The sequence below is a fragment of the Ailuropoda melanoleuca genome, chromosome 1, assembly GCF_002007445.2.
Source record: "Ailuropoda melanoleuca isolate Jingjing chromosome 1, ASM200744v2, whole genome shotgun sequence".
NCBI lineage: Eukaryota > Metazoa > Chordata > Mammalia > Carnivora > Ursidae > Ailuropoda > Ailuropoda melanoleuca.
This window is the reverse complement of record NC_048218.1, coordinates 77,533,629-77,560,430: the sequence shown is the minus strand read 5'-3', so window position 1 is coordinate 77,560,430 and position 26,802 is coordinate 77,533,629. Positions and strand designations below refer to the sequence as shown.

Genomic DNA, 26,802 nt, shown 5'->3' with positions numbered 1-26,802 from the left:
ATTAGGAAAACACTGCCCTCAAGTGGGGGCCCCTCCCTTACCTGTGGAGTTGCCAGCAAGAAGGCCCCAGGCACTGACAGTCCCCAGCAGGGAGGTGGCATCCGGGTCCTGAAGCGCTGGGAAGATCGTTTCTCTTTCCAGGCTCAGGCAGATCCTTCCTGAAGGCAGGGAATGGCCCAGGTGACCCTGAAATAATGCAGTCGACCTGTGGCCATATGTGTCAGAGGACCTCTGTGGCAGCCCTGAGCCTGGCTGAGGGTCCCCTTCCCCTCCGGCTGGGCCCACAGGAGAGGGGAAAGCCGCCACCAGGGCCTGGTCATTATTTTACCTCAGGTGCCAGTTGCCTGCGGGGTGGCCGGAACTGGCTGTCAGGTCTCTCAGTTGCAGCATTTCCCTCCCCCAGAGCCCTGCGGGCCCCAGGTCCTGAGTGCTCAGTAACTGCCGGAGGTCTCAGAGCCGGACCCACCCCCGGCCTCCCAGCAGGTGGCTCTGAGGCCCCTGCCCCGCACGCTTTGTCTGCGGCACTGAGGCCACGGCCCCTGGACACGAAGCCCTTCCGTTCACGGGTGGCGATGAGGACATGTGAGTGTGAAAGAGGAAAGAACAGGAAGCGTCTGTTAGCCATCGCTCCTCTGACTCTTCTTGGAATTTCAGGACAACAAACAAAACTAAGCCAGTGTCCACTGGCTTGCTCGCCCCTGCGGGAGAGACGACTAGTTCGCGGGCAAAAGCAGTGCGGGGGAGGGAAGGATGCCTGAGGACCCCCTCCCCAGAGAACAGACACCGGTTCCAGACCACCGTCGCTCCCGGCTCGGCCGAGCGACCCCAGGCGGCCTTCGTTCTGGGCACAGGCTGCGGCGGGCGCCGGGGGACGGGCCCACCCTTAAAAAGGGAGCCGCCAAGGGGCCTCGGACCCTCCGAATCTGCCACCCTGGCGGGGGGGGGGGGGGGGGAGGGAAGGGCCAGGACCGCCTTCCAGGAGCCTGAGGAAGGGTCCACGGCCTGCCCGCGGAGCCCACCCTCCGGGTGCGGGCCGCGGAGAACCTGGGAGGTGCTCCCCACGCGCCTGCTGGAGCTCGGGGCACTGGGCACAGACGGCCGCAAACTCCGGGGCTGCTCCCCACGCGCCTGCGCGAGCGCCGGGATTCGGCGCAGACTCCCGCGAACCTCGGAGCTGTTCACGCGCCTGCGCGAGCGCCAGGGCCGCGTACTGAGGCTGGCGGAGGCCACGCCTCGGAGGACTCTACCGAGCCCGGCAGGAGCGGGACCCCGGCCGGGACAGCAGTGTCTGCGCGGGCTGTCTGCTCGAACCCGCCAGTGTCCTTAGCGCCGAGGCTGCTCAGTTTCAGAGAGGGCTGGGTCCATGTTGACGTCTGAGAAATTTACGTTTAGAGTTTTTTAGCCTTAGAATTAATTTTAGAGTTACTTACTTTTTAGTTTTATTATTAATTTTCGTTTATGTTGAACTAGTTTTCCAGTTATTTAACTTTGTAGTTTTTGGTTTATTTTCAAAGTTCGTTTTCAGTTACTTATCTTCAGTTATTTTTGAATTGCTTTTAGAATTATTAACCCTTAGCTTTAGACTCAGTGTTTGGGTTATTTTTCATAGTTACTCTTTTCAGTTATTGTAATTTTGAGTTATTTTGACTTATTTTAAGAGTGACTTTTTTAGTTATTATCGTTTTTAGCTGAATATTTTTACATTCATTTAGTTCTAAATTAATTTTTAGTTTTTTTTAATTTTCAGACTAATTTGTTAATTTTTAATTTTCCAAAATTTTGTCATTGGTTTTCATCTGTTTAATTTTGAATTATATTCAGAACTATCTATTGTCAATTGTTTTCTTCCCTTTTTAAATTAAATTTCTGTTCCTTATTTTTGCTTGTTTGGTTTTAAAGTTTACTTATTTTAAAAAATGGCTTAGTTTTAGCATCACCGTTGGGGTCCAATCACTGATGGAAACACTGTACTGGTTATAATGGAAAAATTCAATATAAGGAATTGTTACTCAGCTATTAGAGGACTAAGTTTATGCAAAAGAAACAAAAAGATATTGGAGTATCATGGAGATCTTAACTGCAAGAAGCAGCCACCAGCCCAAGGGCTGAGGGAGCAAAGGCAAGAGGTTGGAGGTGGCCCTGCATAGCTGGGTTTGGCTCTCTGAGGAAGAAGTGCTGCCCCCCAGGACAGGTGTCCCAGGAACTGGAAGTTGGTTTGGGAGCTGAATGCAGAACTCTCGGTGCTGTCAGCTAGTGCTGGAGTCTCTGAGAGAGCAGGGGGAGGGATGATGAGGCTGGTTATGGAAGTATTGGGAAAATGGCATATTGTAGCCACTAGAACCAGCTGTTGTTCTCGGGGTGCAGATCAGTTGCTGGGGGATGCTGACAGGAACTCAGGCGCACAGAGGTCCCTCTACCCTCTTCCATCCTCTGGTCAGTCTGCTTTATTGGCCAAGCCTGACAGGGAGCAGCTGGTAAAGGAGGTGAGTGGCCCCAGGCCTCAAAGCAGAGATTAGAAGTGTGTGCTGAAAGCCGAGAAATCATAGCTAATAACTATCACACTGACCTCTGGAATTACTTAGTTTTAGTTCTGGATTTAGTTAGTTTTGGATTTGTTAAGGTTGATTTGATTTTAACTTTTTATCCGATGTAGAATCTGGCTGAGTCTTCAGTTCTCTGATTTGTTTCTGGAATGGAATGGGCCAACAAACATCTGAGGAGTGTCTCCCGTAAAACTCAAGAAAATCACTTCAGAATCAAGAAAACAAGTGTCTCACTTTGTTCATAAAGAAGCACTTTGACCACATGGCCAAAACTGGGCAGAATCTAAGGAACAGTCAGGGAGGGGTTCTTTGGCACAATTGTCCAGCAGAGTGTTCCTTGAAATTTTTCAGAAAGTTATACTTTCTCCCACCCATTTCTCCCACTTCTCCCACCCCCCTTTCCTAATGACAAAATAGCTTTATTCTTAGGTAGAGAGTATATGTCAAAAATTTTCATTAAGTTAGTGTCTGAGGTTGCCCTGTGGAGGGCAGGATCAACTACCCCCCCAAAACTTCTGAAAAAAAAATGGGTTCTGATATCCAGACTGATGATGATGCCACAAATGAATCAAGAGGATATGAAAAGGTTTGTTACTTACATGATGAGGCTTTGAGGAAAGAACAGGAGCAAGTATCCAGGCTAGTCTGAAATGACTTGAGTGAAGGGAACAGTGACTGGCTTTGGTTTTTATTGTGGTTGGGGTGGGGCCAGAGAAAGGTTTCCATGTACAGGCTGGGATTTGCATGGTTTGAACTTCCCGTCCAGTACCAAGGGAAGGGAAGGGGTGTACACACTTTCTCTTCAGCTTGTCCAGATGTGAAGCAAAAGGGAAAGAGAAAGGTAGAGGTTGAAAGTTGTCAGTGGTCAAACATCAAAAATGGAGCCAGACTCTTTATTTCAGTTAAGCTAAGTTGTGGGGCTACACTTTCCTTGCCCATTCCCTGTCCAAAAGACTAAATATCTTTCTTGGGAGATAGAGTATGTTTCAGATTGGTAGACTGCAATGATTTTTATTTGCACAACAAAATAAAGATCTTCCCAAATTCATAGGGAGTCTTATTTCCTTCTACCCACATTACTTTCTAACCTCCATTGTTCCATTTGGACCATAAGAACATTTCTTTCTTTATGTATGTATTTGTTCATTTCCAAAAACACCTATTTCCTGAACACCTCTGTCCTCAGGAAGGTGCTGGCATCAGGAGAGAACAGGAAGGCATGAAGATGAGTGAGAAGCTCTCAGTAGAGTTGAGGGAGACCAATGTGGAAATATCATCACAACACAGTGTGACACATTCTTTGGGGGCACAGAACCCTGCCACTGACTTCCTGATGTAGTCAGTGATGACGTGACATCTGGGCTGGGTCTCCTGGAGCAGGCGATTTCTCCAGGTGGAGAAGGAGAAGGACATCCTGGTCGTGCATAGGCACAGAGGCGTGGAGGAGCGATGCATGGCAGGGAGGATGCATTGACAGAGGCCACTGGGCCACAGGGTTCAGAAAAGCACTAACGTTAGGGCTGGCCCTGGTGCTTGACAAATAGGACCTCAGTTAGTCCTCACAGCCAGTCTGCAAGAGAGTAGGAAGCAATCTCAAGAGTCAATGCTCTTCCTGGCCTTCCTATTCCAATCACAGCCTAGAAGATCCTCTGACTTGTCATTCCTGGAATTCTTCAACGCATTTCTGGCTTTATCCTTGGTCCATTCACTTCTCCTCACTTACCCTTGGAGGTGAGTTCCTCCCTCTTTAATCTTTGGATTCCTGCCTCTTAAACATCCGTGGGGAAGGAGGAGGGTTGAGACCAGCTGTGAGGTACAGGTGTGGCCAGCTGCAGAAGAGGCAGACAAGAGCGGAGGGGAGTCCCTGTGGGGTGTCCTAGGGGAGTTCTGCAGACAAGCATGGTGGCAGCTGGGCCCCTGGTGAACCAATCATAACCTGCAACTGCAAACAACACCCTTTGAAAGCTTGTGGGGGTGCCTTCCCAAAGTGGGGAGCCTGCCTTACAACCAGCCAAAGCTTGTGAATCATCAGATTGGGATTTTTAAAAGCACACAGAGCGCTTTGCTGCATTAACAGCACTGGACATGTCTACCCAGTCAAAAGAAAGTATAGTCTTTCACAATCTATGATGGCCTATTTTCACACTTTTTTATAGAACACATTCATTCAGTCTTGAATATGTCTCTCAGCATACTTCTCTGCTTTGGCTCTCTGGTGTTCCTATCAATCACCATATACATCTCTCAATAAGAATATGTAAGAACTGGAGCTGGACAGAAAAATCTTCTAGATTCTATTGGAGTTGTCAGAAAACCCATCACTTGGATCCTCTTAAACACTTTGATCATTGACTAGCCATGTGCCCACTACAGAAACAGCCCAAAGCTTTCTCAATCCTTTGGACATCAGTCGTTCTCTGAATTTACAAAAACAGCCACACTTGGTGCTGGCAAAGTGCAAGGTGTCCAAGCCCCCCAGGCCTCACATGAGGAGCGTCTCCACAAATCCTGCATCACAGGTGGACGGCCAGAGGAACCAGGACCAGTCATCATTGCTGATACTCCTGGAGTGCTGCCCCCCAGGTCCATTCTGAATGTCCCCTCTGGCCAGTAGACACTGCATTTTCTTCTCCGAGGTCGTCCATCCAGTAGCCACTCAGGACAAAGTTACTGAGTGACTTGTGATTGAAGTACCTTTTTAAAGCCTTTTAAAAGAAAAGAAAAAAAAAGAATGGCTCTTCTCTGGGTAAAACTTTTGTCATTTTTCCATCTGTTTAACTGAGAAAGAATACAGCACAATGAGATAAAAATGTCCTAAACATTTTGGGAGAATTGTTCTGTATGGTTTTGTAATATTGCCTGTTGTCCCTTCCAGATGACACCCTCTGACTAAAGTGGTTGGACTTAAGGCAGCCTTGATTTTGTAAAGTCTGGTCGTGTTCCGAATGCATATGAAACACTCGCTGTGCATTATGCAATGTTTAGAGAAAATAGAAATCATCCAAATCAGCATTTTTCAGATGTGTTTTTCAGAACCAGGAAGAGAATACAAGAGATCAGCAATTTTCTTCCTCAAGTTGCAATATAGGGAAAAAGAAAACATGTAGCCAGATTCAGAGAATTCCTATAGGAAGGAAACCTGCAGACTTTTATTAACCCTTTCATTTCCCAAACTATCTGACTGCAGTACTTTTTTTTTTTTTAAAGATTTTATTTATTTATTTGACAGAGATAGAGACAGCCAGCGAGAGAGGGAACACAAGCAGGGGGAGTGGGAGAGGAAGAAGCAGGCTCATAGCAGAGGAGCCTGATGTGGGGCTCGATCCCGTAACGCCGGGATCACGCCCTGAGCCGAAGGCAGACGCTTAACGACTGCGCCACCCAGGCGCCCCTGACTGCAGTACTTTTATCTTTGTGGAATACCACATGCCATGTGGGTTAGTGAGCTGCTGTGACAGGGAGACCCAACAATACAGGGAGTCAAACAATACATTTATTTCTGCCTCTTGGAATAGTGCAGGATAGGTAGGAAGCCTGCTCTGCATTCAGGTTTCCCAGGCTTATTCCGTGTGGGTGTCACACCATCCCCTACAACATCAATTTTGTCTGTATGGTCAAAACTCGGTCACAGGCCTATAGTTAATATCATGTATTGTATACTTGGAAGTTGCTGAGACTAGATCTTAAGTGTTCTTGCCACAAGAAAAGAAAAAAGAAAAATTATGTCAGGTGATGGTGATATTAATTAATTTGATGTTGGTAACCATTTCACAATGTGTATGTATATCACATCATAGCACTGTGCCCTTTAGATATATACAATTATATTAGTCAGTCATTCCTCAATAAGCTTGGAATAAGAAAGAAACATGTAGTTCTATGAAAAACAACCAATCCCCAATCCCTCCTCTCAAAAAACTGTCACAGGCATATCTGCATTCCAGTTCATAGGTAGAGAAGAAATTGAAGGATTGCCCATGCAAAATTTTAAGACTCAACTTGGAAGAAGCACACGTCACCTCTCATATTCTATAGGTGAAAACTTTGTCACGGGGTAACTCCTAGCTTCAAGGAGGAGTAGGAATTATGTTCCTGATAATGGAAGCCATTTCCCAGCTACCAGTCCATTAATATGTATCATGGTCCCCCAACCAGCCTGCGGGGAAACAGGGAAGAGTCTAGGTCTTCTTATCTCTTGGTCCGCAGTTCTCATTGCCACACCAGCATTTCTGTACTCAGCCCACATATATGGAGTCCTCCTGTATGCCAGGCTCCATGTCAGAGTATAAGGATGGAAAGTTTTATAAAACACAGTCTCCTAATTACATATTTGGTTTTTATAAGTGAATAAACTTTTAGGTATGTCTTTAATAGTCCTATCTTATAGCTTTGCATCATACATATTCCTGATGAATAAATACATACAATGAGCAGAGTAGAGATTCCTTAAATAGACCCCCAATGCATTTGAAAAGTGAATGTACGAAAAAGACATTTAAAATTAGAAGTGAAAAAAAATGCATTAAGATGGGCGTTGGGTTCAGCAAGGACATATATTTTAAAAAGAACAGATAAAACATGAGGAACTGCTTATGTGAGACTCTAAAGCTGATGACCATATTTTCTTCCAGGTGAAGCAGGAAAGCCCAGATGACCCCATCCAGCGTGGAGAGCCTCTACGTATGTACCTGTTGGTAGTGGACCAATCAAAGACTGACAAATGTATTTGAAAGCCAATCATAACACTTTTCTCACTTCCAAAAATCCCACCGTACAAGAACCAGAAAATCTCACCTTAAGAACTTCTCACCAAAGACTGTTTTAAGATTTCCTCCTTTTGATATGTGAAGCTCACAGTCCTTTCAACCCTCTTCCAGTCTCTCCTGGAATAAAAGGTGATAGTAGTGACTCCCTTAGAATAGTAAGCTTTGACTAAACAGCCTCTGATTGGAAATTGATGAGACTAGATCTCAAGTGTTCTTAAGTGTATAGGTGGTCTTTGTTCATTTGACAAGATAATTATAGGTTGGTCAAATAATGAATTAAAAGAAAAAGAAATTGTGGGGCACCTGGGTGGCTCAGTTGTTAAGCGTCTGCCTTTGGCTCAGGGTGTGATCCCAGAGTCCTGGGATCGAGCCCCATGTCAGGCTCCTCTGCTGGGAGCATGCTTCTTCCTCTCCCACTCCCCCTGCTTGTGTTCCCTCTCTCGCTGGCTGTCTCTCTCTCTCTGTCAAATAAATAAATAAAATCTTAAAAAAAAGAAAAAAGAAAAGAAAAAGAAATCGTGAACATTCTAGGCGAAAAAAACCCATATTTTAAAGTATAACTTTGGAATGGGAGGAATCTTTAGGTAAAACAGAAAATCCAGAAATCAAAAGGAAGATGTTAAAAATTAGGTTAAACAGGAAGCAAAGAGTTTTTGTATAACATAGTTTTTTAAAGGCAAAAGATAAATAAATTTTCAAAACATATGAGAGGACTAATTTCCTTGATATACAAAAAACTTTTAAAAGTTAATAAAAATAGCTCAATAGGAAAGAACGGACACAGGAAATAAGCACATGAACAGAACACAACACAAATAATATGCAGTAAAAGAAATACAAATAATCAATAAATATATAAAAATATATCCTCACACATAATCAAAGAGATACAAAAACAAGATAATTTAAAAAATCTAGAGTGTCAAATATTTATTTATTTATTTATTTAGAATGTCAGATATTTATTTTTTTTAATGGTTTAGAGAGGGAGAGAGAATGAGAGAGAGGATATCTTTTTTTTAAAGTGTTTTTTGTGTTTTTAAAAACGATTTTATTAATTAATTTGTTTATTTATTTATTTGAGAGAGAGAGAANATTTATTTTTTTTAATGGTTTAGAGAGGGAGAGAGAATGAGAGAGAGGATATCTTTTTTTTTAAGTGTTTTTTTGTGTTTTTAAAAACGATTTTATTAATTAATTTGTTTATTTATTTATTTGAGAGAGAGAGAACATGCAGGGGTAGGAAGGGGAGAAGGAGAAGCAGACTCCCCAGTGAGCAGAGAGCCTGATGCAGGGCTCGATCCCAGGATCCTGAGATCATGACCTGAGCCGAAGGCAGACGTTTAACTGACTGAGCCACCCAGGTGCCCCTGGAATATCAAATATTTAAATGTTTGACAGTATCCGATATTCGCGAGGGTATAGGGAAACAGGTATTCTTATATCACGTTAATTTTGTGCTCTTTATTTTTTCCACCTTTAAAAAAAATCACCCAAAGTCCGTAGTTTATATTAGAGTTCACTCTTTGTGTTGTACATTCTGTGGGTTTTGACAAATGCATAATAGCTACCCATCATTATAATATTTCTTACTATTTTTAATTTTAGCCATTCTAGTTGGTGTGTAGTGATATCTCATTGGTGGTTTCAATTTGCTTTTTCCCTTATGGCTAATAATGTGGAACATCTTTACATGTGCTTATTTGCCATCCATATATCTTGATTTTATGAAATATTTTTCATGTCTGTCACCCATTTTCTAACTGGATTTTTGTGTTTAATTTTGAGAGTTCTTTATATAATCTAGATAAAAATCCTTTGTCAGATATATGGTTTGCGAATATTTTGTCCCAGTTTGTAGCTTGCTTTTTAATCCTCTGAACCGGGTCTTTTACAGAGCAAAAGTTTTCATTTTGGTAGAATCTCAATTTCCATTGTTGTCTTTATTGGATCAGGCCTTTGGTGTCGTCTGTAAAACCTCTTTCTCCAGCTCTACTTCCCTGTATTAGTTTCCCAGGGTCGCCATAACAAATCACCACAAACTTGGTGACTTAAGGAAGAGAAAATTATTTTCACCTCCTACTATGGCAGAATATTCACTAATTATTTTTATGTATGTCATTTCCTGTCACCTCTCTAACTATAACAATTATTCTTAAGTTTGTCCCCCTTTTTTGGCTATTAACTTTGTTTCCTTGGGTGTAAATTCTTCTATTTGTTGAAGTTGTGGCCTATGTCAGATTATGTCTATTGGTACTCAGCCCCATACCCACTTTTAAATAATCCCCTTTGTTCCTGAAGCTGCGTGTGAAATGACTTATCCTCCCTTGCTGGATGAGCTCCAGTAAGATTCTGCAAGGGGGAGACAGTTGTGTAAGATTGAAAGGGGTAAAAGGGAGAAGCTATTGTGTTTCTGGCCATGTCACTGGCAGTGTCAGCGGCCCTGGCTGCTGTTCAGTACAGTCGTGGGGCCTCTAGCAGCACAGACACTGAGTGTAGGCTTACAGGCTATGGCCCATTGACAGAGGCTGCTTCCTGATCTCTGGACAACACCATCTCCTTTCCTTTGGTTCCCCAGCATTTCCAAAATTATTGTGGGAAATTCTTTGACTAAAAGTATATTTGATACCCGGTGTGGTCCCAGGACACAGGTTCTCAAAGATATGAATCTAGGATTGCTTATCGGAACTGGTCTCCTTGCCAACGGAAGTGCATTACTATTAGTCCAAAGCACGAGTGGCAAAACAGATACTTCAATTAGTATCTGAGGTTGCCCTGGATGAACTGCAAGTATAGCCAAGTCTTTGTCCTTCTATAGCCAAGAATTGTTTCCTTTCTTGCCATTTGTAGGGATTTGGGGATGGAGCAGAAGGCTGCAGTGTGTGCTTACTCTGCCGTCTTGCTCCAATATTCTGGATTATTTCAAAACATAGTGATGATGCATCATTATTTCAATTAAGATTATGTTTTAAAAATCACAATCAAGCAAAAATATATGGCAATATTTAGCCGTACTGATGGCAAACTTAGTCCTGTGGCCTGCTGTTTTAATATCCCAATTCACCTGCTGACAGGGGATTGAACTGCAGCCATCATACCCTGGAGGAAATAATCACATTTATTTGATTATTTCGCTCTAGGTAGTAACAGTTCCGTCCTGGGAAAAAGACTAGCCTCAAGGCATTCCGGACTGACTGCTTTTCAGTTACAGTCTTTAAGCCAGTAGGCCACAGAATTGCCTCTTTCCACACGGTGACCTTTGTGGCGGATGGCAGATTTCCCTGAGGTCTCAAAATGACAGGCTTTCACAATGTCACTGGCTGACAACCAGACCCAGCCCAGTCTTGGTGTGTTTTTGGGGCTAAAGTCAATCCACCTTGTGCAACAGTTAAAGCCTGCTGTAACCGGCTGCGTTCCCATATAGTTGGGAGAAAATACTTTCTTTTTTGCCAACCCCAAAGCTACACTGGAGTGCAAACACGAAACTTAGGGTCTCCTAGTCCATCAGGGGAAGTGAGAGATATGAAGTATTAGAAAGCATACCAGTTTTGTAGTCAGATCTGGGTTCAAATCTTAGATCTGTGCCTCAGACAAGTCACTCAACCTCACTGAACTCCAGATTTTAAAATACAAGACAGCCATTGCTGTCTTCAAGAGGGTATTAAATATGATCAGGGATACAACACTGAACACACAAAGCACCTGTTCTCATGAAGCTCCCATCACATTAAGGAGAGACAGATAGTAACACAAACCCAAAGTAAATAAAACGCACAATAAAAACAGAACAATGATGTAATTGAGAGTAGCTGTGGTTTCTCTGTGTTTTCTCCTTGGTCCGACCTACCTGGTAAACTATAGTAAACCTTATTTTCCCTGGCCCCTTATCTAAGGCAGTGGGCCCTTGGAAAGAGATTCATGACTCCAATCTCAAAGGACTAATGTGACTTCTCTAGAAAATGTGCATATCAGCCAAAGCCCAAGGCCTTAGATCAGACTTTTACTTTACTTTGCTGTGGACCTTTAGGCTCTGCGTGGCCAGCAGAGGAGGTGTTCGGGGGCGGGCACACCGGCCCAGCCTCTGCCTGAGAACACTCTGTTTCTGAACGTCTTACAGAAGTTGTCGCTGGGATCTTGAGCCCTTGCTGGGGTCATGATTGAATGCCTCAGAATTCCTGGCTTGCAGGAACCAGCTCTGATCCTGTGTTTCAAAAACAGAACACGGGTTTGCCAAGAAAGAATCCAAGGTGATGAAAGTTGCCATTTCAAGCCTAAGCCTTCTAGGACCACCTACATGGGAGGCGGCCGCTGGTCCTCCAGGCCGCTCCCAGCCCAGAGCCGGGTTCCCCAATAGGTAGAGTAGGCAATACTCTTAAAGGACTGGCAAAACGAGTGCTCACACACCCACAAAAAGTTCATTTTCAAAACCTTATTCAGAATTTTGGAATCCAAAAATCTTGAGATGGTATTCCAATATCACATTTTATGGAAGTTTTCTGCTGTGTCAAATTTGAATTCCATGGGGTTGGTTAGGAGCCCATAACTTTTTGGAATGCAGGGCCCCTAAAGGTCTTACTCTGGCCCTGCCCCACGCCACCCCAGGAACTTCCTTTCACCTCAGTTCTCAGAATTAACACACAAAGACTTCCCCAAATTTGGGGTCCAGGCCAGAGAGTCGAGAATGTGTTCTGTTTCCTGTTTTATTGCCGCCGCTGTGACTAGTCCCCCTTCTGAAGTGCTCTGTCGGAACCCCACAATCTCGCACTTTGTCATGCACAGCGAGCAGGAGTGTGGTGGTGGCGATCGGTGTCGCTGACTTATTAGGGCAAATCTATGGGGAAAGAGGGGTCTCCTGAACCACTGGACAATTCGTTTTACAGGAGGAAGCTTTGCCCTCTGATGCAGAGATGGCTTGTTTTCCTTTTTCTGGGCTTCGCCCTTGCCCCATCTTCTCTTGTTGTTGTAGGAAGCAAACATACGAGCCAAGAGAATGTGAGTGCCGTGACTGAGGGTCCAACTCAACTTCCTAAGCCCAAAGGGGGGTTGCAGCAGGTTCCCCAGAGTGGAGACCTGAAGCACTTGCCAGGGGAGGGTGCCCGCCCACTGGCCTCTGGCCCTCACAGGGTTGGCCAATGGGAAGGGACAACTGTGGGGTGGGGACTGCCTGCCCCCCTTGAGTACCAGGCTGCTGAGGCTGGATCATCTCCTCATTTCCATCCTGACTGCAGTTTGGCTGATTCTACACCTGAGGGTAAGAACAAGTCGATTACAGTTCCAGGCTGGGGGTGGGGGTGGCTGCCTTGCAATGGAGCCTCTGGCTGGGGTTTGCCCAGGCTCTCTTGTCATAGAGGGTACAGATGGGTACAGGCAAAACTCTGGCCAGGGCAGCACTGGTAGAAGCAGACAGGCCTTGGGCTTCTTCCTTGATTCTTCCACAGCTTGAAGAGAAAAGGGGCTGTTCCTATGATCAAAATGCCTGGGGCCATCTTGAATTTTGCCCAATTCACTCTGAGGCGAGATGCCTACCCAGAGAAAAGATTGGGATCAATGAAGAGGGAGAGATGGCCCAGTGATAGAGTTCAATTAAATAAGAAGAGAAGGAAATAATTCACTTCTCAGCTTGACTGGGTAGGCAAAGAAAGAAGCACACGGAAAGGCAGCTTGGGGAAAACCTGAGCTCTGACCTCAGGCTGAGTCTAGAACCCAGCTCCACCACCTGATTCTTCTCAGCAAATATTGTTTGAGCAGATTCTATAAGTCCAGACACTGGGTAGAGTTAGTGAGATACAAAGATGAGTGAGACATAATCGTCTGGATTTGAGGGAATCTGTAAATACGGGGATATCTACACAGATGTGGGGGTATTTCACAGGATGATTGAGACATTCAAATGAGATAGAGTGAGCTTGGAATATACTGAAAACTTATGAAAATCTTATTTTTAGATGACATTTTTTGACAGAGACCAATGGGTCTGCCTGGCCTTTGCCAAGCCCAATCCTGCTCGCCCCAGGGAGCGTTACACCTGAGGCTTCTGGTTGTTTCCAGTGTAGAGGCAGAGGTCAGAGTGGGAAGGATTTTAGAGATCAGTCCAGCCCTCCTGTGCCAGCGGGTGTGGGTTCTGATTTTCAGATCAAGCTTCATCGGGGACGCAGCCATCTCACTCCATCTCACTCCTGGTGACTCCCTTCATAAGCGGTAAGGTGGGTTCCTCTGGATGAGGTGGGGGAGCAGGGGAGCCCTTTATACTCTTAGAATATGCCCAAAGGAGCATGGGGGTGTCAGCTTTGTTCTTGAGGCAGAGAAGTAGAATTCTGCTTAATTGGCACTCCTTGCTGCCTCCCTCCCTGAGTTCTGGACGAATTGTAAAGAGAGACACGGGACTGACTTCTTGTTCTTTCTAAGGTAGTGGCAGGGACAAACTTTCCACTGACTCCATGTCAAGACAGGAGATTAGTGGCCCCGCTTGGGGGAGGTCAGGAAGTCGAAGCTTTGGAGAGTAGAAGTTTTCAATCAGGAATTTTTTCATCTGAAGAGAGACTGATGTAAAAATGCATTAGAGGACTGTTCTGCTTTACTAGTTCCTTGAGAATCTATGCATGTGTGTGTGTATGTACATGTGTGTGCATGCATGCATGTGTGCGTGTGCACGTGCGTGTGTGTGTGTGTGTGTGTGTGTGTGTTGGGCATGGGGATGCGGGCAGCTCTCCTAGGGTTGAGTGAAGGTTTTCAGGTAATCCTCCTGGGAGCCAGACAGAGTTGAGTAGCTTCCTGATTCTGTCATCCATCATTAGGTTGTACCATGTGAAATTGCCAATATTCTACCATTCTAACCTTTACAAATGGCAATTTCATAGAACCCACAAAAGTTGCATGATCTTTCTTCTTCTTTTTTTCCCCCTTCCCAGCCACTCAGCACTTCAACTAAGAGTTGTGTGATCTTAAGCCAGTATCTTGGTCTCTTCAAGTCTCAGAATCTTCTCTACAGTGGAATCAAGAGCAGGGCTATGGGGAAGGTTACATGAAATAACATTTGAAAGTGCCTTATGCAATTTCTACTCCAAAGCACCCTTGCCAATTTCAAAGTGTTCCCACGTCCCTCATGTGATCACATTTAGCAGATTAGGAAGTTGAGTCTGAGAAGGCTTTTTAGAGGATGTGTAATGTGATGGGAAACTTACTGGTTTGAAAGTCAGACCAGGAACGCCTCAGGGATCATTCCCTTAATCGCTCACTTTTCCCATCTCTCAAGTTGGGATTATTTTCCTTGCTTCATGGAGTTCTTGTAAAGATTAAAATAAGTAATAGATAAAATAATAACGGGTAAAAGCTCCTCGTGAGGGAGCTGGCCTCTATGAGGTTCTAATAAACGCATCCTTTTCCTTCCCTTTAACCTCCTGTTTGTAAAAGCAGGACAGGGGTGAGACGACGTATGGGGTCCATTCCAGCTCGCAGGGGCTTAGTGATCTGTGCTTTAGTGCCCTTTCCTGCTGGAAGAGTTGGCACCAGATCTGGTGACTCTTCCCCCACCTAATGCTCTGTTTCCTCCCAGTCCCAAAGGAGACCCCATCCTGCATTTCACAAGATTCTGCTGTTGTTACTGAAATTCCAGCAGGTCAAAGTGGATTTTCTCATGTATATTAACATATGAAAATAAGGGGTCAGAATACGGCCCTTTAGGATCCAGAGAACCTCTCACACAGTTCTAAAAACGGACGGATCCATGCCTATACACAGTGTACCATGAAAGCCAGTGCAGTAGAAAGAACTCGGCTTTGGATTTTAAATTGCACCCCTGCACTCTTTTCCTTGTTATGCATGGGCGGAAGTTACTAACCCTCCCTGGTCCTGGGATTGCTCTTGTGGGAATTGAGTCCCACCTCTTGGAGTAGTAGGGGTGAAATGAGCTGAGAGGGCAGGTGGATGTAGAGTGGGGGTCTGTAGCCGGTGGTCCATAAATGTTTGCTAGTTTCCTTTCCCTTCACTTATATGTGTGGAAGTTTATAAAATACTTCATACTTTTAGTCAATTGATTCTCACAATAAGATTGTGACATAGGCTAGGTAAGGGTTAATATCATTAACAATCACATTTGCGGGGAAGAGCAGGAGATCCGGGAGGTGAGGTGGGGGCATGTAAGTCACCTAGCGTGTTCACGGTGGAGCCTAGAGCCAGGGAACCTGCATCCTAATCCGGGGGGCTTCCCGAGCTATTTCCCTTATGGCCCCCATCCCACGGAGTGGAATATGAAAAGGCAGATGTGTGATCCTGATGCTTTTTTTTCCCTCCTCTGAACTATGCCTGGGAGTCCATTTTGGGGCTTTGGGAGACCAGAATTCGATCTCCAGCTCTTCTACCTTTAAAAGCTCTAGGATCGGGCGCCTGGGTGGCTCAGTCAGTTCAGCGTCTGCCTTTGGCTCAGGGCGTGATCCCAGAGTCCTGGGTTTGAGTCCCACATCGGGCTCCCAGCTCAGCGGGGAGTCTGCTTCTCCCTCTGCCCCTCCCCCTGCGTGTTCTTTTTCTCTCCCTCGCAAAAATAAATGAATAAAAATCTTGAAAAAAATAAAAGCTCTAGGATCTTGGACAAGTCACCTAACTTTCCTGAAATTCACTTTCCTCCGCTCTAAAATGGGTACAGTCAGAGCTAACATTTGTTAAGCACTGACATGGGCCATGCACTGTTCTAAGTACTTTATACGGATTCTGCCACTTAATCCTCCAACAAATATATGACTGACGCATGTTACAGGTAAGAACAAATTATTCTCGCCCGAGCACCAAGACCATAGAGCATGTGATCCTGTTCTGCTTCATACTGTCTCTCCAAATGGTTGTGAGGGTGAAATGAGACATTAAGTGAGGTAAGGACTTTACAAATGGAGTTCTGCGAAAACAGAATTATGAGTGCAACTTGGGGTTTCGCTTCACGTTCCATATAAAAGTTTTCTTTATAGACACCATTGAGTCTTAGTTTACAGTTTTGTTTAATAACGTTTTCTCCTGTAGAAATAGAAGTCTTTCCAAAGAAAAGGGTGACCATTGCCCCATCTAAACAAAGAGCCCAGATAATTTTGGAAGACTTTTTTTTTTTTAAAGTGGCATCTCCTCACTGACCTTCATTCGTTATCCATTGCTGATTTTTCCACCCAAAACTAGGTGTACCCATCTTCCCCCCACCCCTCTTCTCAGTACCTCCACCCCATGCCACTGTCATGGAACCCAGACTGGTTGTCCCTGCCATTGGAGAAATCCGTCCATAATACTGAAGTGTTGAGGACAGAATGCCTTCCCTTGGGCTGGGAGAAGAGAATCTTGACTTTCAAAAGAGGAGGAGGAGCCACAGAACTCCAGAGACCTTCTGACTTCACACTCTCCCCAACAGTTTGGAGAAAGCCCCCAATCTCCTATCTTTGGGTTCCTCTGTAGTTGCCCCCACCAGTTCTCATGTTCTGGACTCTCTCTTCCTATCTCTCTGTGGAAAAGAGCACAGCCTCATAGATTCTGCCCTCCTCATTCGGGGGGTGGAAAGCAAGCACACAACCTCTCAGAGATCTTCTCAGGACTTGTAATGCTAACCGTAGAAGGAGAAAGGAGGAAGGTGAAAAATAGTGAAAAACTGAAAGCATATGAGGTCTTAAAAGCCTCAGAACAAGTATTCTTCCTAAATACGGAAGGGGCTTGGCTGGTTTCCCCTCCTTGGCTTCTAATTTAACTTACCTCTTTCTTTTTATTTTGGGACAAGCCAAGCCTAGGCTGTGTGTCATTTCCAGCCGTCTTTGACTGCACCCGCCTGAGCCCTTGAAATCCAGTAGAGGGCGACAAAGGTACATGTAGCTGGTAAGGAGCCTTGGTTAGAGGTTCACCACCATCAGGGGGCAGCGCCTGTTGCTCTATGACCGCTCTCCCCCCCCCTTCCCTCTATCAGTCTATCTCATTCTCAATTCTCACTTTACTTATAAGATCATATTAAAACTTGATATTTACTAAATGATACAGCAGCTCAATAGAGAGGGGAGGGATTAACCAAAGGTGACTTCAAACAGCTAGTCTTTTTTTTTTTAATTTTATTTTATTATATTATGTTAATCACCATACAGTACATCCCCAGATTCCGATGTAAAGTGATGCTTCATTAGTTGCGTATAACACCCAGTGCACCATGCAATACGTGCCCTCCTTACTACCCATCACCAGTCTATCCCATTCCCCCACCCCCTCCCCTCTGAAGTCTTCAGTTTGTTTCTCATAGTCCATAGCCTCTCATGTTTCATTCCCCCTTCTGGTTACCCCCCTTTTCTTTATCCCTTTCTTCCCCTACCGATCATCCTAGTTCTTATGTTCCATAGATGACAGAAATCATATGATAATTGTCTTTCTCTGCTTGACTTATTTGACTTAGCCATTATCTCCTCCAGTGCCGTCCATGTTGCAGCAAATGTTGAGAATTCGTTCTTTCTGATAGCTGAGTAATATTCCATTTCAAACAGCTAGTCTTGGAATAGAAATCATTTGAGTATTTTAGATCACAGTTTATGCCAAAACAAAATATCGAAGATGAATTAAAGAATGAAATTTAAAACATACCAAACAATAGAAGACAAAAAAATAGACTATTTACCAAGAGCTAGAAGGGGTAAGAACTGTTTAAAACTTAGAAACAGAAAAATAGCAACAGAGTTGACTGTAAAAACTAAAACTCTGTGACTTAAAAATCAGGGTAAACAAAAGAATAATCTACAAAATAATCACCAGAGAAAACAGTCATGGCATTTATGACGAGGTTTCCGTATAGAGGAAACATCACACAAATTGATTCAAAAGTACTTTGTGTCCCTAATAAATTAAGTGACAAAACCACTAATGGATGTATCATGAATGAGGAAATTAATTTAGGAAATAGGCTTTTAATAAAATGTACAACTCACTATTGATCAAAGTAGCAAGGTGCCATTTCTTTTGTTCACTAAACTAACAACAGCAAAAATAGGTTTTTAAAATTTTGCTGGTGAGAGTAGCTAATAGAGTCTCTTACACACACTAACACACTACCTAGCAACAGTGTAACAAACTGCAGTTTGGAAATACACATCCAGAACCTTAAAAATGTTGCTACATTTGGCCCAGTAATTTTACTTCTGGGAATATGTCGTAACAAAATATAACTTGGGGATAAGCTATATAACTAAGGATATTAGTTAAAGATTTTAAAATAATATTTGAAAGTGGAAGTAAGCTAAAAGCTCAACAAAATAGAAATGGTTAAGTGTATCCACTTGATGAACTGGCACACACACATCTAAAATGGTGATCGTGAGAACTAGAAAGTGACAAGGCAAAAATAGGGGGAAATAATTCTATGCAAAGTGTGTTTTTCATTATGTTTAAAAATAAACAGAGGAAGCCTTGGGACTGGGGATCCTTTTGTTTTCTGTAGTTTACAAAGTGTTTATGTTACTGATTTTATTGACTACATGTCCGTGTATGTTTGTATCTATGACTACATATATATATATATATATGAAACATGAACATATATGAATGAATGAATGAATGAATGAATGATGAGTTGGTTGTGTCTCATGGAGAGGGCACTATAGAGCCCAGGTGATGGGACACAGAGGCGGGATTCTAGCCACCATGCACATCGTGTGTGTGTTGGTGGGGGTAAAATCACCAGTCAAAGGTTTTTCCTGCATCCCTCACAGGCGAGCTGTCTCCTGAAGCCAAACCCAATTCTGGAGACTTTGTACAACTCTGAAAGACAAACAAACTGATGAAAAATCCTGAGTCTTTGGAGTGAAAAAACACACATGAACTGTGTTTAACTTAGAATCAGGTTCATGGGATTAAGCATCTTTTAAACGCCGCAGAAGGTTTTAGCAATGCTTGCGATCCAGGATCCTAGGACTTATTCCCCTTTCTGTGATGTTTTCTCTCAACTCCCCGGTGACAGAGGGTTGGGGAGACTAAGACCCTGGCTATCAGAGCTGGGGGACCAAGATCACCCTAATATCAGAGGCAGAAGCTGGGAGGGGACCCGTATATACATAAAGGACCATCTTCTGGGAGGGGGATATGGAGGAACAGTTCTGAGGCAGGATGTCCCCGGCCACCTGTGCCACTAGAGCTTTTTCCTGGGGGCTCCCAGAATACATATTTCAAATACACTCCCTTCTCCATCCTTCTTTCCCTCTTCCTTTCTTCTTTCCTTCTTCCCTCCTTCCCTCCTCTCTCTGGCTCTCTCCTCTTTCTTTTCTTCCTTAGAAAGATATTTATTTGGTCCCTACTCTGTGCTGTAGTATGTCAGGCTTTGCCCCTTGGTACTTGTAGTTTAAGGGGGGAAATGAATGAGCAAATCAGGAATTACAGGCTAGAGCAAGAAGTGCAATGCTAGAGGTAAGCGAGGGCACTGGGGGTGCGCAGAGGAGGAACCAACAACTCAGACTGGAGAGGGAGGACTTCCTGAAAGAGAAGACATCCCAGCGCTGTTCTGAAGGCTGCAGAGGGATCAGGCAGGTGAGGAGGCGCGGTGAAGGGTGGCCCAGGCAGAGGGTCAGCCGCAAAGCGTCATCCTGATGAGACAGTGTGTCTCTGGTTGTCTGATTAACCAGGAAGATGCTGTGTGTGTGTGCATTGTGCAAGTGTGTGTATATGTGTGTGCATCCATGTGTATGTATGCATGTGTGTGTACATATGTGTGAGCATATGCAATAAGCCAAATGGTCTAACATGTGAGTCAAGAGATGGGGACAGGAAGAAAGAGAATGAAAGAGAGAGAGGAGGAGGAACAAAGAAATGAGGGAGGGAAGTAGAGAAGAAGAAAGAAGGAGCCAGAGAGAGAGAGAGAGAAGTTGTTTAGAATTGAAGAGGATGATTTGAGTCATTATCCTTGGAAAACTCAAGGGATAGATTCTTGACAAATGGACTCTCAGAACTTGGTCCAAGGAGCCTGGTCCTGTGCTCAGATAAGAGGCAATTGGAAGAGCGTTGTCCTGCCCTCACTGAACTCACAATCTGTTGAGGAAATGAGATTACACACAAAAAATAATGCTAAATATTGCAAATTTCAGGGGTGCCTGGGTGGCACAGCGATTAAGGGTCTGCCTTCGGCTCAGGGCGTGATCCTGGCGTTATGGGATAGAGCCCCACATCAGGCTCCTCCGCTATGAGCCTGCTTCTTCCTCTCCCACTCCCCCTGCTTGTGTTCCCTCTCTCGCTGGCTGTCTCTATCTCTGTCGAATAAATAAATTTAAAAAAATTAAAAAAATAAATAAATATTGCAAATTTCAGAAAAGAGAGAGATCAAGGTGGTTGGAAATAGTCAGACAAGTCTTCTGGAAGAGGTGAGTGTTGAGAGAGCAGGTCTCAGAAGTGGATGCTGCTGAGATGGCCCGAGTCCAATGTAGGTCTGGAAGAGCGTGCTGTGTAGGGTCCGCTCACGTGGCTGACAATGTGGATCTGGGTTCCAGGGCTCAGGATGCTGTCGCTACGAGCTGTTCTACTGCTACTAGTCCTGCCCACTCACGGCCAGGACGCTGTGACAGAAGGGCCTGGAGTCCAGCTTCCCCTGCCCAAGGGGGCCTGCGCAGGTTGGCTGGCAGGCGTCCCAGGACATCCTGGCCACAATGGGACCCCAGGCCGTGATGGCAGAGATGGCACCCCTGGTGAAAAGGGTGAGAAAGGAGATCCAGGTAAGAGCAAGACGTTTGGCTTCCTCCATCGTAGACTTCTCTTGGGTAGAGCACGGCTTCTGGAATGATACAAGGGCATTAGCTATTGACAAAGGCCTAGACACAGGGAGGAAGCAATTTTTTTTCTGTGAACCATAAGCAAGCTGAAGTGAATTTTGAGTTGGTCTTCTGGTTGTGAGAATAGGTCATACCTATAAAACCTGTACCCTCAACTCTGCCCTATTGACATCACATTCCCTGTACCCTTTCCCATCCCCGCCTCACCCATCATTCTTCCGTCTGTTCACATTCATGTTTCCCTTCATTTCCACTTAATTCCCATTCCACCCAGTGGCATTCACACTCAGTGCATCCTTGTAGCTCACAGTCCTACTCCTGGGGAACTCTTGGTGAGTTAAGAAGATAAGTGTAGGGGCGCCTGGGTGGCGCAGTCGTTAAGCGTCTGCCTTCGGCTCAGGGCTTGATCCTGGAGTCCTGGGATCAAGCCCCACATCAGGCTCCTCCGCTGGGAGCCTGCTTCTTCCTCTCCCACTCCCCCTGCCTGTGTTCCCTCTCTCGCTGGCTGTCTCTCTCTCTGTCAAATGAATAAATAAAATCTTTATAAAAAAAATAAAGTAACTTAAAAAAAAAGAAGTCTAAAGCACAAGGCTGTTAAGGATTACTACAAGAAAGTCGATTCCAAATATGCCAAACTGAATATGGACAAATGCCCAAGGTATGGAACAGAGAGAAATGTTCTCCATGAAGATCTGGATTAACAAAGAAGGCTTTAAGGAGGAGGTGGGGCTTGAGTCAGGCCTTGAAGGATGGGTAGACAGAATAAAGGAGGGAGGGCATCCCGCACAGAGGGTTTGGAGAGCAAAAGTATGGTTGGTTGAGCTAGCATATAAAGGGTTGGCAGGATAGAGGGTCTATGATGGAGACTTATAGGAAACGAGGTTGGAGATGAATTTATGGATGCCCGCTGAGGGATGTAGAAGGAGAAGGTATAACCCACCTCTTTGAGGGCTCCCTTTGGTTCCTTGCTCGGTAAGTCAGGCAGGTTGTGGGTGAGGGTCACAGGGACAGTGCTTTAGGTTAGAACCAACCGAGGCAGGAGTTCTGTTCTTTACGGTCACTGAGGTCTTATACTTCTCTAGGTCTCGTAGGTCCTAAGGGTGACACTGGTGAAACCGGAGTAACTGGGGTTGAAGGTCCCCGAGGCTTTCCGGGAATCCCGGGCAGGAAAGGAGAACCTGGAGAGAGTGCCTACGTGCACCGGTCAGCATTCAGTGTGGGATTGGAGAGCCGAGTCACTGTCCCCAATGTTCCCATTCGCTTTACCAAAATCTTCTACAATCTGCAAAACCACTATGATGGCAGCACTGGAAAATTCCACTGCAACATTCCCGGGCTGTACTACTTCTCCTACCACATCACGGTCTACCTGAAGGATGTCAAGGTCAGCCTCTACAAGAAAGACAAGGCTATGCTCTTCACCTATGACCAGTACCAGGAGAAGAATGTGGACCAGGCCTCTGGCTCTGTGCTCCTCCATCTGGAAGTGGGCGATCAAGTCTGGCTCCAGGTGTATGGGGATGGGAACTCTTACGGGCTCTACGCAGATAACGTCCATGACTCCACCTTTACAGGCTTCCTTCTCTACCATGACACCAACTGATCACAGCTAACTTCGAGCTTCCACCAGATCAAACAACCCAAAAGTGAAAGAGCAGTCCACAGGTGTTCAGTGGAGATAAGAGATTCATTTTGTGATCTAGTTGGAGGGCTCTGAACATTATTCATTCATTCACTCATTCATTCATCAAGTATCTTTTCAAAAAATTGTATTCTATGTTCCCTTTCCTGAAGAAGACATGGCCCCTGGCCTCAAGGGTCTCTTATGTAGTAGCAATGAAAGGTTAATAATATTTCTGGGGGTGCTTCACATATACGGTGAGATAGAGAACTACCAGAAGGTATTTGACAGTGCTGTTCTGTGTCCACTGTTTTTCTTCATGTTCATGCCAATCCTGGGAGGTGCACAGGAAAGATATTATTCTCATCACTTTACGCTGGGGTCCTGAGCCTGAGAGAGTTAGGTGAATGCCTAAGCTCACACAGGTATTAAGTGACAGAGTTCGAAGTCAAACCCAGGTCTGTAGACCTTCTGCAAGAAACCCTGCCCTTTTTTACGAGTACATGGCCTCTTGGGACTGTTGGTAAGGGGTCTATCACCCAGGTTAACTGAGGGCCTCTGAGTTGGTCTTCGTGGCGAGTTAAGCCTTTCCCCAGTAGAGCTCCCTCAGAGAAGGTGATTCTATGACTAGGTCCCATCCCAGCTGGACCACTAATCACTCTGTACTTCTGCTTCTCTGTGTCTTCCTCACGCTCTTCTCTCCAGCTCAGAAAGCTACCTCCATCTCTACATGCTGAAATCCTCCCTGTTCCCCAAAACCACCTAGTCAGGAAGCTTCTCTGACATGATAGCTCTTTCCCGCAAACCTTCCTCACACACTGTGCCCCTGTGCCCCTCTACGTATTACTCTGGATGAGAGTCCTGGGTATGAAAGACATCCTTCTACCAGGCCAGGGACAACTGCCTGAAAAGGACCGCGCCCCCTTCACCTCTGAGTCCCTTTGCTGGTCCTTGATAAATGCCTCATGAGGACCAAGCTCTTGAATCTCACCTCTACCCAGAATGAACCCCAGTTTAGTTTCTTCATAAAACTAATCCTTATCTACAAAAACATTTTCATTTTAGGAACTCCCTGAATTTAAGCACTTAATCCTTGTTCCATTGGATAGTTTGAATCTTTTCACATGAGGTTTGGGATGACTGTGCTTTCCAGAATACTTAAAAGAATTTTTCCTGAAGGAGCTGGCAATGCAAAAACCACAAAGGAATTTGGAAACCATTCTTTCCTTGAGTACCGACAGGGTCTGGAAAGACCTGGGCCTTCTGAATCTATTCTTGTTCTTTAAGAATCAAAAAAAGGAGAAGAAAAAGGAAAGAACTCTCTGAGGTGATGGATGTGTGAACTGGCTTGATTGTGACTATTTCACCATGTTTATCTACAGCAAATCATTACACTGTACATCTAAACAGACACAATTTTTAGCTGTCAAATATTTCTCCAAAAAAATAAAGAAGTATAGGAGGTTGATGGTGGTAAATATCCTCCCAGCAGGCAATAGCTTGAGTAACGCTTTTCAAAGTTTTTAGCAAAAGCTGAGTTACTAGCATTCTATATAAACAGAAATGGGAAGCTTTTTTCTTTTGCTCTCAGGTTTAAATTCTGAATGATTCCCTTCTGTGTGTGTATTGCTCATCATTAAGTGACTATTATTTCTACATACCAAGCTTCGTCTTTTAAAGTATTTGTACTTCATCATTTTCTACAAGTAAAGATACTATTCAGCATTAAAAGGAGAACCACTTGAATCACATGCCTTTTGTTTTCATTTTTTGGAGAAAGACATGGGGTTTAGAGAGGGCTGAAGGGATAAATTGCGTGTTAGGACTCTATGTTATGAATGACAGAAAACCCAACTCTCACTTGAGAGGAAAAAAGAAAAAAAAAAAGCATTCCCTTGCATGATGAAAGGACCAGAGCAGCTATCCTGTCGTCAGGTAAGGCTTGAACCAGAGGCTCAAGAGATATCAAAGACCCTTTTCTATCTGTCCTTCCAGTCTGCCTTCAACCATGTAGGCTTAACACTCAGGCTCCACACAGTATACTGCTAGGTTTTTGGTCATGATATCAAATAGAATGACCGGCAGCCTGCCAGCTCTGGTATCCTCTCACCACATCATCTGGCTAAAGGGACATCCTCTTTTCTGGCGGTTCCCTTGGAGGAGAGTGGAAGTTCTCTTTTCCAGAAGCCCCAGCAAGTATATCCTTGCATCTCATTGGCTCTCACTAGGTTGTATGCCCATCTCTGACCAATTACCTCAGTCAGGAGGATGGACTATACTTACTGACTTAAGTTGATTATGGCTCAAGCTGAAGAAAAGGTATATTTTCTAACATAAAACTGGACACAGTTACCAGAAGTGGGAGAGTGGATGATGAATGTGAAAACACCCGTCCCCCATTATCTCTTAATGTTATGTTTGAATTTGCTTAGGTTTCTCAGAGAGATATTGCTGGAAGATTACTACTGGTTTTCTCTAAAATTTCAACACATAGCTGATGTCCGGTCATTCTCGCAGCCCCATATCTGGGTAGGGTGGGATCTTCACAGCACAGAACGTGGAGTCACTCTCACTTTAAGCTCTCTGGAGCAGGGCCAATTCTTTGTGGAAACAGAGAGAACCAATCTGCATAGCCCCTCCTGAGAGGAACTGTGGCCAAGATTTTAGGATTAATGGTCTCATGATATCCTCATGGCCTCATCATATCTTCAAATATAACTACGCATTTCTTTATTTCTCTTCAGTTCTGTCAGCTTTTGCTCCCTGTATTTTGGAGTTCTCCTGTTAAGTACATACTCATTTAATATTATGTCTTCTCAGTGAGTTTACTCTTTTATCATTATATAAAATCTTTCTTTCTCTCCACTGATTTGCCCTATTCTGAAGTCTACTTTGTCTGAAAGTAATACAGGCATTCTAGCTTTCTTTTGATTATTGTTTGCATGGTGTATCTTTCCCCACCGTGTTGCTTTAACTCTATCTATACAATTGACTCTTGAATAATGTGGGGTTCCGGGGCACCAACCCTCCACATAGTCAAAAATCTGTGTGTAACTTTTGACTCTCCAAAAACTTGTCTGCTGTTGACCAGAAACCTTAATGACAGCACAGTCGACTAACAGGTACTTCGTATATTATATGTATTATATGCTCTTTTATTATCTTTCCTAACTTTTTTATTACTTGAATATTTCATAGTGCTTTATCTTAATTTATTTATTGAATTTTTGGCTATGTCTTGGTATATTTTAATAGTTACTCTAGGAATTACAATGTGTATACCTAACTTTTAACAGTATACTTAGAATTAATATTTTACCATTTCAAATAAAATATGCATGCCTTATAATCAAATAAGGTTTTGTGTCCTGATCCCTTTATGTTGTGGTTGGTGTGTATATTACATCTATATCCATTGGAACATTACAGACAATGTTATAATTTTTGCTTTCAACAGTCCTCCATATTTTCAAGAATTTAAGAGGCCCCAAATACTCTAGATATTAGATATTTTATCTAGATATTCATCATTTCTCTTGTTCTTTTTTCATTCCTAAAGTTCTGTTTCCCTCTGGTAGAATTACCCCTCATCCCCAAAAACTTTCTTTGCCATTTCTTTCAGAGCAAGTCTGCAAGTGATGAATTCTCTTAGTTTTCCCTCATCTGAGAATACCTTTATTCTGCCTACGTTCTTGAAGGATATTTTTGCTAGCCATAGAACAGTTCTTTCCTTCTAGTACTTTTTATTCTTAAGTAATCTTTTACACCCAACATGGGGCTTGACCCTTAAGATCAAGAGTGGCGTGCTTTACTGACTGAGCCAGCCAGGCGCCCTTCCAGTACTTTTTATGATTATTTATTTATTAATTTTTCTTCTAGCACTTTGAAGATATTCTGTCACTGTCTTCAGGACTCCGAGTTTTCTGATATGAAGTAGTCATAGTTTCTCTTACGTGTAATTTATCATCTTTTGCTTCCAGGTACTTTTAAGATGTTTTCTTTACCTTTAGGTCTTCAACAGTTTGATTATGATCTATCTGGGTTGGTTTTTTTTTTTTTAAAGATTTTATTTATTCGACAGAGATAGAGACAGCCAGAGAGACAGGGAACACAAGCAGGGGGAG

General features: G+C 44.0%; 1 protein-coding gene across 4 annotated transcripts; it reads left to right on the top strand.

Moving 5' to 3' along the window:
* The first annotated feature begins 12,014 nt into the window (after positions 1-12,014).
* Positions 12,015-24,424, top strand: ADIPOQ (adiponectin, C1Q and collagen domain containing). 4 transcript variants are annotated; one of them, XM_034661380.1, is made up of 4 exons: positions 12,015-12,560; positions 13,442-13,507; positions 20,779-21,000; positions 22,140-24,424. In XM_034661380.1, exons 1-4 carry the CDS (start codon positions 12,143-12,145, stop codon positions 22,658-22,660), a joined length of 1,227 nt encoding a protein of 408 aa, XP_034517271.1. In that variant the 5' UTR covers positions 12,015-12,142; the 3' UTR covers positions 22,661-24,424. The 4 variants fall into 4 exon arrangements, with proteins under 4 accessions (XP_034517271.1, XP_002914856.2, XP_019650318.2 ...); XM_002914810.4 differs by lacking the exon at positions 13,442-13,507; XM_019794759.2 differs by lacking the exon at positions 12,015-12,560 and having other exon boundaries at positions 13,442-13,512.
* The last annotated feature ends 2,378 nt before the right edge of the window (positions 24,425-26,802 follow it).

Bases quoted from the DNA above. Each gene is read 5' to 3' on its own strand.
- ADIPOQ (XM_034661380.1), top strand. From the start codon at position 12,143: ATGGGGAAAGAGGGGTCTCCTGAACCACTGGACAATTCGTTTTACAGG. The intron at 13,508-20,778 runs GTAAGGTGGGTT...TCTGGGTTCCAG, and splicing joins GGTGACTCCCTTCATAAGCG to GGCTCAGGATGCTGTCGCTA. The intron at 21,001-22,139 runs GTAAGAGCAAGA...ATACTTCTCTAG, and splicing joins GGGTGAGAAAGGAGATCCAG to GTCTCGTAGGTCCTAAGGGT.